At 34.6% G+C, this 18,696-nt stretch overlaps 1 protein-coding gene across 1 annotated transcript; it reads right to left on the bottom strand.

Moving 5' to 3' along the window:
* Positions 1 to 448: 448 nt before the first annotated feature.
* LOC110730405 (ATP-dependent 6-phosphofructokinase 5, chloroplastic-like) lies at positions 449 to 17,881 on the bottom strand. The gene is made up of 14 exons (XM_021910198.1): positions 16,952 to 17,881; positions 16,249 to 16,576; positions 15,984 to 16,089; positions 15,511 to 15,584; positions 10,988 to 11,099; positions 7,851 to 7,946; positions 7,675 to 7,776; positions 7,461 to 7,535; positions 5,859 to 5,999; positions 5,619 to 5,735; positions 5,403 to 5,507; positions 2,778 to 2,858; positions 2,485 to 2,613; positions 449 to 884 (listed from the first exon to the last, which is right to left on the bottom strand). Exons 2-14 carry the CDS (start codon positions 16,560 to 16,562, stop codon positions 705 to 707), a joined length of 1,632 nt encoding a protein of 543 aa, XP_021765890.1. The 5' UTR covers positions 16,563 to 16,576; positions 16,952 to 17,881; the 3' UTR covers positions 449 to 704.
* Positions 17,882 to 18,696: the final 815 nt, after the last annotated feature.

An 18,696-nucleotide genomic window follows, 5' to 3' on the forward strand; every position in this document is an offset into this window, starting at 1 on the left:
TGATAATCGTTAATATCAAATCGATCAATATACGTAGTAAGACCCAAGGTTGCACCCTTGAAAATTATTTGGAAACAAAATAAAAATAAGTAATTTTTTTTTGTGAACGAAAGAAGACGACGATGTACCTGTAATATTTACGCCCCTTTATGCAACTGCAAATCTTTGACCCGAAGATATCAGGGTACGAGAATAATCAATGAGGGTGTATTTTAAATGCCGCAATTGTGATTTTTTTTTACAAATGATTCTTATTCGTGATGAAATGCATTTGTAATTGTTCAGTACTGGCAGTCCTTGTATTAGTATTGCTCGGTTAATGTTCTGTTACTATATTCCATTCCATTATAGAACATATTTATAATAAAAGAGTTTGTGCATAGCTGATTTTATACATGGCCATCCAGACGGACATGGTTGGAGAAAGTCATTTGAAAACATAATTTGATGGCATTAATAAATCGTATAATTTGTTACCATTGTTCAAAGATTGACTACATTGTACTATTGCAATTGCTGCAGTTCTAATCAAGTGAGATTATTCATCAAACCTCGAAGAATAACCACAAAAAAATCAATATACCTACTCTTTTGCATCACTCAACTAATTTTTCCGCACAGATTGATATTCCTGTAGGCGTGAATACATTATAATTCATCAAAATCAACTATAGTATAATTTGTATCGACAAATGAATGAACGATCAGCAACTCCTGGGCGAGAAGTCTGGTTGACCAGTGGAAGTGAGGCATCTATGCCACATTCTACTATTAGGATTCACAGTTCTAGGAGCATGTATCACTTCTGTGATTGGCAAGTACACATAATGAGTGTTACAAATTCCCATCGTAATTCCGCTAAACCCTGCAAAGGCACCATGAACCTGCAAACAGGATTTTAACTTCATTATAATGTTATCTTATATGGAGTAATTGTTCACTAGGTTGTTGGCAAGGTTGAGGTTAATGATTTTCTTCTATTATAAGGTGCTGACAGTTTAGATACACATCACATATCCATGCAGTCCATGAACATTTAAATGAAGGACCTTGTACAAATTGAACTATGGCTGCTTCATACAACTCATCATCCTAATCACATTCTTCTGCAAAACTAGCATAATACTTGTGCTTAGATCTAGACTCTTCTTCTAAACACCGCTCATATGCCATTACTGCACTAGACAATGCTACAAAATCAGAAAAATATTTCTTTCTAAAAGGAAAAGGCAACCCTTTTTGGACTATGGGCACAAACTCTTATTTAGGTGTATTCAAATGATATTTGATCTTTGCGTTCTTAAATCTTATAATGCAGTCTTCTATTGGCCAACTCTCGGGTTTGACCATCCTCAAACTTGAGTAGTTGCTTGGTCAAAATAGACTACTCAACTTCAAACAGCTATATCTTTTTCGTTACAAAGAATTTATAGGTGGTTCAAGTTGAAGATGAAAGAAGAGTCCAAGAGCTATCCAACGATAGTTCATAAGCCCGACTTGAGCGAGAAACGAAGAAGTTATGCATTTGAAGTTAAACTATCCAGGCCAAAAGTTCGCTCGAGTCTCTATAAGGTTTACCTGAACTTCTTAGAATTGGTCTTTGTAATGTTATCTTATATGGAGTAATTGTTTACTAGGTTGTTGGCAAGATTGAGGTTAATGATTTTTTTCTATTGTAAAGGTGCAGCAAGTTAAGATACACAGCACATATCCATGCAGTCAAAGATCCCTTGAAATGCAAATGTATAAAGCAGAACAAATGAGTAAGCCAGCTATGTAACCCAAAATCTCATATTAGATAACACTCATGAGTTACTACAAAAGTCACCCGAAATGCAAATGTATAAAGCAGAACAAATGAGTAAGCCAGCTATGTAACCCAAAATCTCACAACAGATAACACTCATGAGTTACTACAAAACTCACCCAATAACCCATAAAATACAATCCAAGTCTGAACATAAACTCATCCTGCGCTAGACATGCTCTTCTAAAAAGTAAAAGCGGAATCATTATGGGAAAGTAGAACTACCTTAAGAAAAACCGAAGCAGATATATCCTATATTACTTGAACTATTCATAAATTGTTAGGGTTCATTTGAAGCATCCAACTTAATTGGCCATGCTCTTCTTTTTCTTTTCTTCTTTCAAAGATTTACATCCAAAATTGAATAAACCAGGATTTATAGGAGGATCAGTCTACGGGAGATTGTAATCCAACATATTGACTATCTAAGTTTTAGAGAACAAGAGCTGCATGAGCATATAATATTAACTGAAGGTTAACGCCTGTTTTTTGAAGTTGTATGCGCAAGAGAGTGTGTGTGTGTGTGCACGCCAGGGAGTATGTGTGTAAGAAGCTTTTAAGCCTTTATTGTTTGTGGTACAAGTCATACAACAAATCCTTTCCTTAAAGCCTACATTCTTCATATAACTATTACCAGACAATATATAAATATATCGAACCAAATATAGAAAACTTACAGCATTTTGGCCAAGAACAGTACACAATATGGCATCAGAAGCATTTGCACGTACTGATCGGACCATGTAGGTAGGATCAATGTATTTGACATCAGAATGAATACCCTTCTCGTTGAAATAACTTTTTATCTGTGGAAATGTTTACAATTTCTCATGTCAGGGTATTAGTGGGAACATCGCATGGTCTCATAGATAAGGGAAAAAGGAGGAAGAACTTTTTACCCAAAAAAAGGATATGAAGAGCATTGAAGAAACAAAAAACCAAGCACAGAGAAATTATATACTTAGATTACCTGGTTTTTAAAATGTACTCCAATATCTCCAAGAACAGCATTTCCAGATGCGTCTTTCAGATCTGGTGCAGACAACAGTTCCTGAAAATGAATAGAGCCATTAATTGTGGAATCAATAGATTAAGCTATAGTGACACAAATATTTTTTGTTTACTCAACAAACTGAAGGAAATCCTGGTTAGAGAAACTCAACTACCTGGTCTAAGTTAAATATGTAACACTACTACCTTTTCTATGGTGACAAATTAAATTACTGATCAAATAAATCTTCTTTCCATTGATAAATCTGGAAGCAGTGGACAGTGACATTTCACATGTAAATAGTCCCTATTCTGTCCATTAAGATTACCTATTAGCTATTGATACAGCTGTTTTGCTCTTTGTTTTACACCAGGAAAGATCACCGTAACAAATTTCAATAGGCAAACAAGAGAAAACACTTTTCTTTTTTGTTATATTTTTTATTTTTTTAATAAAGGTAAGGAAAGAGAAAGCATGAGGAGCCTCTCCTCAGGAAAAAAGCTTGAAACCACAACCTCTTGTAGTAAAGCAAAGGTGTTACCAGCTAATTTATACTAATTTGGTAAAATGACTAAAATTTGGCGAAAAGGGTTGCACACGAGGACTTTCTAGAAAATCACCTATCTTAGTACTACTCTTGCCCAAGCATGATTAATTGCAAAGTTTTGATGGATCTAGTGCATTAGTGCTGGTATAGTCGCACCCAAAAAGGTTGAGTCTGAGACAACCGTGTGAGCATCCCACAGCTCACATAGGAACTGGGGAATGATCCTCTACTGCACCCATGATCCGAAGATCAAATGACAGCCATAATTCATGCTCAAATAACACATTTATCATTCTTCCACCAGAATTTTAGAGATCAAGAATACAGAGGTCTGATCCTATAGACCAGACCCTGTTCAAGGTCATTGACATGTCTTAACTACAACACACAGTAACATACAGCACATAGATACTTATAAAAACATGAATTTAATTAGATTACCAATTTTAGACAGTAAGCACTTAATTCATGTGAAATCAACGATGCTAAATATGCACTTCATTATCCATACGATCAGCATTTCCAGATTCGTCTTCTAAGCCTTGCATCTAGCACAGCCAATAGAATTTGAACAAAGCCCATGGAAACCAGAACACATAGATTAATTAAACACATTCAAACACCATATTAACATTTCAATTGTAATTGTAACCATCATTTATTTATCATTCTATCCAAAATATTATTCCTATATTAACATTGAGCAACAAAGGGTATAATCGATATTTCAGGGGCACACCATAGCCACCTTTGGCTTATATAACAGACATTATCAATCAATCAATCAATCAAAGCCTTAACCCCATATGTGGGGTCGGCTACATGAACCACAGGTAATTATTTCGTATATTCATCCACAAAAATTTTCCTCCTCCATCCTTTACGATTAAATACCTCATTCTCATGCAAATCTATTTACTTCATATCCTTCCTAACTCCTTCCAAACAAGTCATTTTCGGTCTCCCTCTACCTCGTTTAAGCTCACCATGATCCCACTCTTCCATTCTTCATACCGGTGCACCTTGGGTCCGTCTTACATGCCCGAACCAAGTGGATTTTCCCTTAGTTTGTGCAACACCCACTTTCTTGCGAATAACTTCTAATTCTATCTCTTAGAGTGTTCTCGCATATCCATCTTAGCATGCGCATTTCCGTAACCTCTATCATTTTAATGTGCTCTTTCTTAGAAGCTCGTACCATAAAGCAACACTGGCCTTATGGCAATCCTATAGAATTTCCCCTTCAACTGTATTGGAATGCTACGGTCACATAACACTCCCGTGGCTGCTCTCCATTTAAGCCACCCTGTGGGCCACGTCTCGATCAATATCACCATTCTTCTAGATTATCGACCCAAGGTATTTAAAACTCACTCATGGTCAAACCCTTCCTGTCCAAACTCACTACTCAGACATTAAAAAAAAAAAAAAAAAGTGACTAAGTAGAAATCAGGAGTGCATGTTAGGATTTGGAAGTGGTGAGGGGTCAAAAACATTTTATGAAACATGCACTTGTCCTAATAGCTCAATCACTAGATAAATGTTTATCCCTTTTGGAACTACATCCTTTTAAATGATACTCCCTGTGTTTCCATCTGATAGTCCCATATGGAATCAATCACATAAAATAAAAAAAGAAGAATATTTGGAATCTAACAGTGTTTATAATTAGTTTTGCCTTATTTTAATTTTTTTTATTTTTTTGGGAAAGTATCAGCCATAATTGCATAATTCAAGGGAGGGATTTCCTTACTTAGAGCCAAGTCATCAATCAACAATCAATTAATTTAATCAATCATAATTTAATATGTATAAAATAGAAAATAAAAACTAAGTTAAAAATGGAATACATTTAATATGGGTAGATATTTTTGAAACGCCCAAAATAGTATATGGGACTAACAAATAGATTCGGAGGGAGTACAAAACAAGAATCATAACACATTAAGAAAAAAAGAAGAAAAAACAGATTCTCTGCTATGACTTGATATTCAATGAAGACAGAAATTATGACAGAGATTCACTGACAAATGACATGACCAATTTGAAAAACATACTTGTCCTGCACCTTCAGCCACACAAACTACAGCTGCCCCTTTTGTTCGTATAAGATGTTCCAGGTGCGGGAGGACACCATTCGGTTCATCTAAAGTAAAAGGGACCTGCAAAAACATACAAATATCATTCAGCCAGACCCCAATAATTCTTGTAATTAGCAAGCCTGCAGGGAGAGACAGCAAAGGTCAGACAAATAATAAATCCATGAAACTCACCTCAGGAATTAGACAAACGTCAACTTGGCCACTAGCAAGTGATGCATGCATGGCTATGAAACCACTACTTCTTCCCATCAGTTTCACGAGGCCGATACCGTGATATGCACTATGTGCCTACATAATCCAAATGGTGCTTAAATTTCAAACACATAACATGAAAGGAAATACAAAGCAACACATCACAAATAAGGTAATAAGTTATTTATAGAGGACAGTTTGGTAATCATGTCAACTGACCTCAATATATGCAGAATTGATTGCTCTCTGTGCTTCTTCCACTGCAGTATCAAATCCAAAGGTTTTATCCATCAAAAGTATGTCATTGTCAATAGTTTTTGGCACGCATATAACTGAGACCTTCAACTTTCTCTTGCGGCACTGCATGAAATTAAACAAATAGTGAAAAATAAATAAATAGATAAAAATAAAACTAGGTATACAGCAGTTGTATCTACAATGGCATGCGTGATGCTGCTATAGATTGCCACTACCAACAAACATACTATATTTAACTAGTGATATTTCTAGGGTACACCATCATAACTTCTAGTACTTCTTGAATCACCCGGAGGACATCCATTATTTATACAACTTCAAAGGACAATGAAGCCTAATGTAGTAAAGCCATAGAGGCACCAAACTGCAATGATTTTCCAGAAGATCTAGGCTAGATAGCTGTTAATAAAAAGAGCATATGTAAAGATCTGTGATAACAACATGCCTCTACGGGTGAAGGGGGAGTTACATAAAATTGTTGTTATAATGAATTGAGATACTGAGCTTTCGAGGAAAATAAATTTGGAAGCAAAATGTAGCGGATATGTATACATTAAGAAGGATGTGTGGAAATAAGAGAAGAGATGTAATCTGCAGCAAAGAGATTCACAATTGGGCAGGAGTGACAGAAATGAGGATCAGATGAACAAGAATTTATTCATTGATTTGGACATATCCAACACCAACATTAGGAGCCATCAATTCAGGAAAGGGGAGTCTGAAGGATGGAGATACTAAAAAAAAGTCTGGGTACACAAGAATGATCGATGGAAGGGGTTAAAATAAGAAATGATAAGGTTCAATCTTCAGGATCATAGAGCAAAAGTGAGAAGAGGAGAAGATTTCGTAGTTGTGACTTATAAAGATGACATCTTGGTTCATGTAATTGATCTCGTGCGATTAGAACTAATATTGAGATATTGTTGTTTTTGTTGTATGGAAACTATAGCATATTTTATTTGTTGAGTAAACAATTACTACTACCAGATGCACTGAGACACTCCACTGCTTGTTTCCATCTAATTTAAACATGTGCTTATAACATAGGTATCTAATAATGTGCTCCAAAGGTTATTACATAGGCACTGTTCAGTAATCATATACTTCCTCCATTTCTTTATAGTTGCAACACTTCTCTAAAATAGAATTGTCACAATAGTTGCAACACACTATAAAAGGAAGGTTTTTATGGCAAAAATTGTACTATTACCTTTATTTAAAGCTCATGGCCCACTTGATTATACTCCTAACAACCTCTTAACACCATTTTAAGTGTATTATATCATGTGAGGTCCACTTTTCTTAAATACCGTGATAAAGTGTGTGTTGCAACTATAAAGAAACAGAGGAAGTTTATAAGATCTATACTTAGAGTTTTACGAAAACACGAGTCACTGCAATATACAAAACCTCCTGTACGGCTATACTACTGAAGCTGAGAAGATCTTTCCGTAATTGTACATAGAGAGGAAGCACTATGAAAATCACACCCATACGGTACTTTCTAAATTTAATGGCTATCTTAGTTTGAATATCTAGAAAAAAATTCCTTATCAAATATACCTCATTATGTATCGCATTTGCTCCTGCATGTGTACCATTGCCACCAAGAATGAAAACCATGTCAATCTCTCTTGCCTGAAAATGATAAAAAAGAAAAAAAAAATATTATATTTACAATTTTATCTTTGAGCTACACTACACATTCCAACACTTGATATAAAAAAAGCCTGGAGATTTAAAAAGGAGAGCATAAGTGGGTAAGAGATTTGAATACCTCTATACTATCTACAATATCGCTCATACTGGCACCTCCACGAGATACTCCCAAAAGACTTCCACCTTCAAGATTGATGTCTTGGACGTGCTCACGAGAAAGCTGAGGATTTTTTGAGATATTACTATAAGACTATTGACAGAATAAGATGAACCAATCCAGAAAATTAGTCTAACCTTCTTCATAGGTAGTTCAGGATCGAAAAATCCACGGAAGCCATATCTAACACCAAATATCTTTTGAACACCATATCTTTCCAGAGTTAAAAAAATCTGCATAAGTACAACACAAATGAGCACCCTATTGCATCTTGTAAAACAAAAGTGAAGCAATCATGATTGTCGGAAGAAAGAATATAATTAGGAAAGATATTATACAATGCTGAGGCAAGTATTCTCAAATTGAAACATAAACAGCAAAAGAGCATGGGTCCATCATAATTAATTCCCAGGGTAAGTTTTGTTACTTGTTACTTATGGGCCATTTTTCTTAGGTAGAAAATGGCAGAGGAAAACCTCATTTTCCACATCATCAACCAACTGAAAACTTTCCTTCATCTCCTATAATAATAAGCTCCTTTACACTAACTTGACATTATCTATTAAATTTTATTGCATCATACATGAAGATAAGACATACACATTCAGTCACACAATAAAGATTTTCAGCAAAAGTAGACCATAAAGGTCCTTCAGCTACTACAAGTAGAAAGAGCCCAGTAATTAATGATATGTGATCCCATTCATCATTAATTTTGCATCACTGCTACACATATTCAAAGCATAGTGAAAGATTTATCATATCTTAGATCTTACAGTCAACATTACCTCCAAAAGCAAAGCCTGGAGAAGGTTAGTAGACAAGAACTCCCAATTGAGAACACTAAGCTCATGCTTCACATTTTCCCAGACAAGGTAATAGTTTTACACTACATACTGCCCTTCTATCTTCCACGCATTTTAGGCATGGGTGTATGTTTAAACTTGATTATTCAAGAACATGACAGCATATAAAGTGAACATAGATGAGGACCAAAACTCCAAGCTAAGGATGACAATATTGAAAATCAGTACAATTTTTGGTTATTAAAAAACCAGGCATTTTGGTCAGATTAAACTTCAGTTTCCGTGCTCAAGGTAATAGTTTTACATTACCAATCATGTCTTATATTCAATTTTTTTTTCCACTTCGTTGGTAACATTTAGGTTGGCACCTATTTGCAGATTGGAATTTTGGGTTTGAGAAGGGAAAAACTCATGCATGCAAGCCTCTTACTATTCATCTCTCAATCTGCATTATGTAGTGTATTCTTTTATGTGAGTAAAATAAATTAAACATAAGGCTTACAAACATACTTTACAATTGAAAGATAATTTTTTTGAAATGATCTAAAAGGGTACAGGCATTAAAAAAATAATAATAAAAAAAATAAGGGTAAAGGCATAGAATGATACAACAAGATTGAACTTGTTATTAGGATTTCAATGATGTTTAAAGATTAAAAGAAATAAGGTTTTATTATATATATATATATATATATATATATATATATATATATATATATATATATATATATATATATATAAGTATTAATCTTGATGGTTCCCTATATCAGGGGATGACCAAATAACTAAAACCTTAGACAATAAAACATAACAAAAGAAAAAAGAAGCAGTAAGTAGGAAAAACAAACTAAACAACAAAGCTTCATGAAGCTTGGCAAAAAGATATAAAAAATCAGTCGATTGGCAACCATCAAGAACCGCACCACCAAGGAAGACAGAGCCCAAAGCAAAAGCGGCTGAGCAAATCAAGGAATGAAACAACAGATTACAGAGAAAGGAATAAAAAATATAGAAACCTTGTATTTGGCAAGCAGATTAAAGGACAGAGCTTAATAATGGCTTGAATATAAACACCAACCTAAAGTACTACCTCCGTTTCATATTATTTGCATCTTTGAGGTTTTATTTGTGAAATAAAAAAATTAAACAGAGGTAGTAAGATAATTTCATAAGCCAGCATGGCAAAGATCAGGCCAATTTCAATCAATTGAACTCGGAAGGTCTGCAATTAATTGACAAGGAAAAAGAGAAAAAGACCAAAACTTGTTGACATGCTGATTGAAGGACAGAACTTAATAATGACTTAAACATCAAAACTAACCTAAAATAAAATAATTCCATAAGTCAAACATAGGCAAAGATCATGCCAATATTAATCAATTGGATTCAGAAGGTTTTTGTCGATGACTGCACGGAATAATCAGTTTTGGTTCATGTAGCCGACCCCACTTATGGGATTAAGGCTTTGATTGATTGATTGATTCAGAAGGTCTAAAATTAATTGACAAGGAAAAAGAAAAAAAAAAAAAAAAAAACTTTGAACAAAGCCTCAATACGCAGGGTCATATAATTGTTTCATGGCATCAATGGATTCTAGGTTAAACAAGCAAGGAGGCCCTTGTTTGAATTAAAAAAAAAAACTATCCAATCTAAAAATAAAATAGGGATGGAGGAATTAAATTCATGCAATATGGAGTTGCAAATGCCTTTAGATCTGGAAAATTTTCGATGAGAAAATCATAATATTATCAGTAAATTAAGGGACAAAGGAAGGGAGTTATAGAGAAAGACAAAGTGAATAGCAAAGAAGAAGGAAAGTAAAGAAAAAAAATCCTAATGTAGAAAGCTTCTCTCTTGTTCTTTCTTGCATCATATTTGATGAAACATACACTGATTATTTATTTATTTATTATTTTTTTTTGTCACAAGTGCTACAAAGAAAGGCGAAGTAAACAGGAGTCCATTCAACTGATTAACTTTTTTCTTTTTTTTTTTTTTTTTTTTTTTTGGCACAGGACATTACTAAGAAAATTTTGAATAGTTGACGAGAGGACAACATAATACTCCCTCCGTGTTTAAATAAATGAAACGTTTTCCTTTTCGGGCCGTATTTAAATTAAATAAATGAAACTTTAATTTTTTAGTTACTTCTCTCTATTTTTTAATAATTTCTCATTAACTTATGGTCCCACAAAACCCCTTAATTGCTTCTCTTTCCTCAAACTTATACCCCACTACCTATTATTTTAATAAATTCAACTAGCCTTCTTAAAACTCCATGAAAGTCAAAACGTTTCATTTATTTAAACATGGAGGGAGTAAGTAAATTAATACATCATGTCAAAAGAAATAATAACAGGGTAGATAAGTAGATTAAAGTATTTAACATGTCCGGATACACATACTTTTGTAAACATACAAACACTAGCATATGACTATACATCAATGAAAGTAATAGAGCCAATAACCTGTCTTATGACATCATTAAGACCGGGACAAAGGCCTCCACAAGTTACAATTGCTGCTTTCACCTTCATAGGCTCAAAGTATATATCCTTACGTGGACCTGCACGGTGTACCCTAGAGAAATGATAAAATTTAGTACCCAAGCAACAACAATTGACTATCTATGCAGAAATTGCCAAATTATCAGTAAGCAACAACTAATTAAGCCAAAAGCAAAGACAAAAATAAAGTAACATACAATTCCAAACAAGTTCAACTCATGCAAGCAAAAACACCATAAACTAAGAAATACATAATAGAATGAGTGTTGGATATATGATAGAGAAAAAAGATATGCTAAAGACACCGGAATGAATGATTGACAATTCACTGATTGGAGTGAACTATCAAACTCAATAGAAATTTTATTTTTCTTGTCTAAAAGGAACCTTAAAAAAGAAATTAACAAAAAGAAGATAGCATCCAAGAACTTGAAGGAATAAGTAACCTCCAAATAACAAAACTAACAATGCAATGAAGTCCTTGCTTCTAAGAATTACAAAACTTATTCTGCAACTAGTATGTAAGTTTGGGTGCACTTGAGTCTCCTAATTCTTCTTGTTTCAATATGAAACTCAGTTCTAAAGACGGTAAATAGATGACAGATATTAAAATTCATGTCTCATGTGCCATGAAATCAATCAATCAAAGCCTTAATCCCATAAGTGGGGTCGGCAACATGAACCAAAAGTGACTATTCCGTATAGTCATCCACAAAAATCTTCCTCCTCCATCTCTTACGATCAAATACCTCATTCTCATGCAAATCCATTTGCCAAATTATCAGGAATGCATCGGTCACATAACACTCCCTTAGTCGCTCTCTATTTAAGCCACCCCGACTTAAGCATGTGTGCCACGTCTTGAATCTTGATCGATGTCACCATTCTTCTGGATGATAGACCCAATATATTTAAAACACTCACTCGTGGTCAAATCATTTCCGTCCAAACTCACTACATCATCGCTTGCCCCCCTCTGTGTATCAAAGCGGCACATCAAATATTCAGTCTTACTCTAGTCTAATCATGTGCCACGGAAACCCAAGTCTAAAATCATAATCTAGTGAGCCATGTTATCTTTCTCAACTACATTTGCCTAATAACCATTTTTGTTGCAAGCAACACTATTGCAGACCTTTTCCATCTGCAACTTTATTCATTAATGTTAGTTTCTTGGGTTTCTTAAGTTAGTGTAGTAGATTAAAAATAAGATTATGTATTGTTTCTTTCCAGGTCCACTTTCAATGGAATCAACCAATGATTTAATATTAATTGGCTTTTTAATAATAATGGACTAAACAAAATGGTTTATTAAATTGAGAAGCAAAACTCGTAGTTGCACATTAAATCAATGATCAATTAGAAACAACCTTTTTCATGGAAGGAGGTGTTGTGTAGATTTGATGATTTTCATCTCCCTTTCCTGGGAAAAGAAAGGCATTTGAGGCATTGGAGACTTGGAGTAATGTTGACACTGACAATTGTTTTTTTTTTTTAGTCATGTTATTTACATTATAAGAACTACGCATTTACTCCCTCTAATCCTATTTGTTCTTCCCATTTGGAGTCGGGGACTATATTAAGAAAAGAAAATCTTAATGAGAGAGTATCAATTAAAATAATTAAGATTCCAAATTTCACATTATATAGTTTTCAAAACAAAAAAAAAATTAAAAGAAAAAAAAAAGGGACAAGGTAATTAATGTGATGATTCATAAAAGAGAACGATGATTTAAAATTGGAATCATGCATGAAGAAATTCAATTAGTGGAAGTTGTTTAGGAAATTGTACGGAAAAGAAATAAAGGTACAAATTTTGGCATATTCACTAAATTAATAGGGGAAATTTGATGGTAATTTTTTACCATATACAAGAAGATTCTAAATAAGAAGAACATTGTGAACCTTCCTAATAGGGAAATGGGAAGATCAATAGGATCGGAGGGAGTACTAATTACTATAAACTCTCGTTACTAGATAAGTTTAAAAAAGATGAGTGGATGAGTAAGAAAGTACAAAAAAATTAAAGTAAAGATGGAGTAAAAACGTGGGTGGGTTAAACAAAAAGGAAAGTAAGAGAAAGTGGAATGGTGTAAATATAGGGTAAAGGGGATAAGATGGTAAAAGGTGTTTGCCAAAATTCAAATGAAGTAGCAGTAGGTAAAATAAAAGAAGAAACATCAACTATTTGAAAAGAATCAAGATTCTTATAAAACTACTACTCCTTAAACTATGCCTGACCATGATTTACCCTAACAAGTCCATATGATGGGTCACCTTCAGCCACCAAGACTAATTTGAAAAAATTGAAATTAATCCAATAATGAGAAAGAGAAAATAATGTTAAGCAGTCGAATGGTACAAGTAGACCAGGCAAACGGGTCGTTCGGGTCGGGTCAGTTTCGGGTCAATCAATATTCGGGCTGGGTTCGGGTCGGGTCAATTTGGGATTCGGGCCGATTACGGGTCAATGATTATTCAGGTAGGGCGGGTATCGGGTCAACACTCCGGGTCGGGTCGATCTCGGGTCGGGTCATTTCGAGTCGAGTCAGTTTTCGGGTCCAAATGTCGGGTCAAGTTTGGGTCGGGTCAAATTTGGGTCGAGTCAAATTTAGGTCAGGTTGAGTTTGGGTCGGGTCAATTCGGATCGGGTCAATCTTCGAGTCCAGTTGTCGAGTCAAGTTATGGTCGGGCCATTCCGATTAGGTCAGGATTGCCAAGTCTAGGTACAAGGCATTGAGATAGCATCCATACCACAAATTCCATAAGATAACAAGATGAAGTCTACAATTTTGAAACATGACCAGCATGAAATAAACAAACAGGTGCTGTTCAAGTAAGCTGAAAAAGGCACTTTTTTTTTTGTATAAACGAGTTTGATAAGAGTGTAGCTGATGAAATGCATACGGAGATCCATCAAACATTATGGCTGGAAATAAGAGATTAACTCCAGATTAACCAAGTCCTTAGCATATGTTGCCAGAAGGGGATCTAGCCTTCAGGACCAACATAGTTGCTTCCTATTTATGTCCAATAAAAAAAAGGTACTGTTTAATGCTCATTCACCTTTTATGTCATAGATCATAATCTTTATGAAGCATCATGCTACCATGGTACCACCTGACAATGTGGGAAAAGCTCTCTCTTCTGGTCAAAACTTCCATTCATTGTTATTTTCAAGTAATTACTTATTCTCAAGTAGGGAGAAATTCAGAACTCCTATGTCATTCTTATCTGTTTGAAGCAAATTGTAATCTTAGAATCAGAAATTATAATGCATGTTACCATCCATCTCTTATATTTGTAATTCCTTGACTCCCATTTTCATCTACAGTTTAAGTTATGCATTACAAAATTTTCAGAGCAGAAAGAATATTGAATTCAAAATTCCTCAAATCAAGTATGTTTTGAAAACTCATTAAACAGAAGGAGATGTAATGGAGATTCGAAGCACAGATATTTAGTAAAATAAAGGAATATAGAGAAATCTTAGTGTATTTGGGAATATAAATGAAAAATATAAAAATTGTAATTGTTTGGAGTAGAATATTCATATCCATGCCTAATTATGCTGATTAGTCAATAGATGATTCTAATGAGATAAGTAAGTTTTTAAGATCCCGTGAGATGGATGGAGAAAGAAAGATCATCCTCTGAAACCTCACTTAATGAGTTAATGGGGTCATGTTACGATTCTTCCTTCAATTCATTTTTAGCCTAAATTTCTGAAAATCCACACCAGCCTTCACATATCTTCATAGGGCATTAGAAGAAAACTTTTAAGAAGTTTAAACCATCTAACACATGTCTCACTGATTTATGCTGCTTAAAAGCCAATTCTTTGTCTTGCAATCCTTGTTGATTTTAACTGTAATTGTATGGGCTACAAATGCACCATAACATCTTCGTTTCTTTAGCTCCCACCTTGCAAACGTGAAGCTTCTGCAGCCTATAACAATCACATAGTTTTTTTTTTTTTTTTAGATGTTTAGGAGAATTCACATAGCATTACAGAATTTATAGCTTTCCTGTATTATTCTCCTTTGAGCGTGACCATTATTAGTATTTTTATTTCATATTAAACGCACAATGCACATCTTCTTTTATCAAAGCCTAGTATAGCGTGATGAATGAGATCTACATGTAGATACACACAAACACAAATATTAGACAAGAAAGTACATAGCTTTATCAATTCCACAAAGGGGCTTTGGCATATCTTTTCCAGTTCCAGTTTCCCAGTAAATAATTTGTTAGCACTCAGCAGCATGGTAAGATTTAACTAAGAAAATTTCAAGATCGCACCATGGAGATCATAAAGTCTAGAAACTTAACAGATTGAAAATTTTGAATATGGAATTATGTATACTTAATCAAATTCATACTTTTTAATACATAAGTAATATTATTCAAAGCAGGCAACATATAATTAAAAGAAGGGAAGATAAAAACAAAAACATAAATTGCACAATCATAATATTTACCATTGTTCCACCCATGTGCAATTAGGATCAATGCACTCAGCTCCAGCAGAAGTTGGTGAGGCATATTTGATCACCTTAAAAAATAAAATAAAATAAAAAGTCAAATAATAAATAAATTTCCTGAGTAGCAATTGTAAAAACGCGAAAATGAATTCATATTACCAGCATAATAATAAGCTTTGAAGTTATTTGATAGTAGCAAATCGTTGTTGGATTTCAAATAAAAAAACTAATGAGATTTATATAATGAGCATTTTCTCAACTCTCACCACACTACTTTTTAATAATGATATAGATTAAACAAAACAAACCAAGCAAATAACATCCCCAAATATGGATTCCTAGAACATTTAAGACCCCTCGAAAGAAAGCTATTGAACTTTTATCACATTCTTATGATGTAGGCAATTAGCAAAATTCTAAGGTTTTGGCTTCCCATATATAAAAACTCACTAAAAGGGGAAAAAAAATACCTTTAGCAGCGTCCTATCATCATTGTCAACATAATCATTTTTCCGATCCTTTGGTTTTTCAGCACTATCAATGACATTTTCCTTTCCTGCCCAACGTGCACCTTCCCTATCACCACCCAAAAATTCATCAACACACAACACATCACGAAGACAACTTAAAATAAACCAAAGTGCACTAGCCAAAGTTCAAATCTATTGCATTCTAATGCATGAAATTCGATAATGTGTCAATCATATTCGAAGTAAATCAGAAAAAAATAATCACCTCTTCATAAGGGAAAACGTACTTGGCCTCGGCTTCACATCCAAAATATCTTTCAAATGTGGCAAATTAAACTTAGACTCAAAATCCTTCTGATACTTAGTTTTCCATTCAGGATCACTAAAATGAATATCCGAACTCTCGGCTACAATACTACATGCTCCAAATCTCTTCTTCCTACTACTAATATGTCTTCCCAGCCACTTAAAACTCAAACTTCCGTAATACAATTGCCGGTGTTGATCTCGGTTCGATAGAGAAACATGTGAACTTATATTACTAAAACATACATTATTCATTGATGAAACAGAAGCCATTGATTGTTAAAACCCTACACAATTAAAAATCAAACAACAATCACAAATTTTAACAGAAAATTGAAGAACAACAAAACAACTCTTAATAATATAGATAACATAAATAAATAAATCACAGAAATTAGCATTATGCTTACAAAGGAGCTAAATTTATCAATAAATTCAATAATGGACAATCATTCAGCATATTATAAAATAATAAAATCAAATAAAAACAACAGAATTTACCGATTGAGTGAATTAACATCAAAATTAAACAATCTAAATTAAAGGATACAATTTATAGGTTTTTTAATCGAAATTTCATATAACTGATTCCTAACAAAATAAATTAAAATAAAAATTGTAGTCGAAAAAATTAATAAATTGAGAAATGTTGAAATTGATACCTGAGAAAAATAGCAGGGAGAAGAGTCAGGATGGTGGTTCGAGATTTTAGTTATGGAAGTAAAGAGTATGTAGTAGAACAATGGAGTAACAGAAAAACTGATCTCAAGGTCAATGGAATATGATCCTTTTTATTTTTATACAGTATTTATTTTGAAGGGGGAAAATCAAATAGTGAGTTGTAGAATATTGTAGTCTCTTAAGAAAGTTTGAAAGGGCATGCCTTTCTTTGGCTTTTCAGGTCAACGCGTGACAAAAATCAAATTAGAAGGCTAGGTATTTTACGAGTACAAAGCTAAAACAGGCTTGTATGGACCCGGTCCGTATAAAATTATTGGAGTAAAGCATAATTGAGGGGACTGAAGTTTGATGTTTGTCAAAAATAGGGGACTCAACTTTCCTTTAATTTTCTTTTTTTTTTTTTTTTTTTTTTTGGGTAAATGGGACTTTTATGTGTGACAGGTCACACCGTGTGGCCAATTATTATGGGGGTTACTTTGTTAGTGCTATATGGGTTACTCACTCGGTCAGGGATTACTAAGTCAGTCATGGGTTAGTTGGTCGATTAGGGGTTACTCGGTCAGTCAGAAGTTACTAAGTCGGTCATGGGTTACTCGGTTTGGGGTTACTTGGTCTGTCAGGAGTTACTCGTCAGTTAGGAGTTACTTGGTGTGTGTCAGATGGCCACACGGTGTAGCCAGTCGCACACAAAAGTTGTTGTTTGAAAGAGGGGACTCAAACAAGTTCGCTGGCTAAGGTAACTTGCAGTTCCCGGTTAATGAAAATAATTTGTTTTTTTTATTTTTTATATATCACTAACATGACTTGAAAAGCATTGAAAAAGCACAATATTTCTGTTAATGCAAAGTAGTCGTTAGGATTGAAATGCTCTTTATTTAAATATGAGTTTGATACAAAAACATAATGTTCAATTTAGTCCAATTGGGCCTAGGCATTAAATGATCCAATTAAAAGCCCAAGGTCAAGGTTCAACTCTCCAATTGTGCTAAAGTCAAAGGTCAGCCCTCAAAGCAAGCCAATTGGGCTAAGGCCCAACCTCTCCATGTATGAAGAGGTATAAAAGCCATCAATATTCATACATTCAGGTATTGATTCACAGATTCACATATTCTCATAGATTCCCATACATTCTCATATATTCAAGCAAAGCCTCAAGCAACTAATTCTCTTGCATAATGTTCTCTTTCTACACATTGTACTGACTTTAGCATCGGAGGGGCCTTCCTCGGCAACACCCCCGAGGCTAGTTTACGTGTGTTTACTGTGCAGGAAACCTTCGGCCCAACATAACTTGGACCGAATCCAGTCTTCTCCGTTTCAGCGGACCTTCGGCAAGGTCCCATTGTTTTCACCCGAAACAATTTGGCGCCGCCTGTGGGGAAGACTTTCAAAAATCTTTAAGCCAAATTTCTAACCATGATCATCTTGCAATTATCTTAGTAGCAATGGCTAAGAACCGCAAGAGCAAAAGCCTCCGTCAAGGAGCGGGCGAAAAGCCTAAAACCCCCACACCATCACCCTCGCCGGACCGGAACTCTCCCAAGGGTGCCAGCTCGGGGGGAGGATCATACAAGGAGGATTCCCTTTCTCCCGTAATTCATGACTCTCATTATAGGCCGAGTCACTCTCGGTCTAGCAGGGGTGAGTCCGATCATAGGACACATTCAGTGCCCCAAAGCCAACCATCGGATGTGCGCCCTCATTCCCATACTCGGCCGAGGACCCC

The sequence above is a fragment of the Chenopodium quinoa genome, unplaced genomic scaffold (assembly GCF_001683475.1).
Source record: "Chenopodium quinoa cultivar QQ74 unplaced genomic scaffold, ASM168347v1, whole genome shotgun sequence".
NCBI lineage: Eukaryota > Viridiplantae > Streptophyta > Magnoliopsida > Caryophyllales > Amaranthaceae > Chenopodium > Chenopodium quinoa.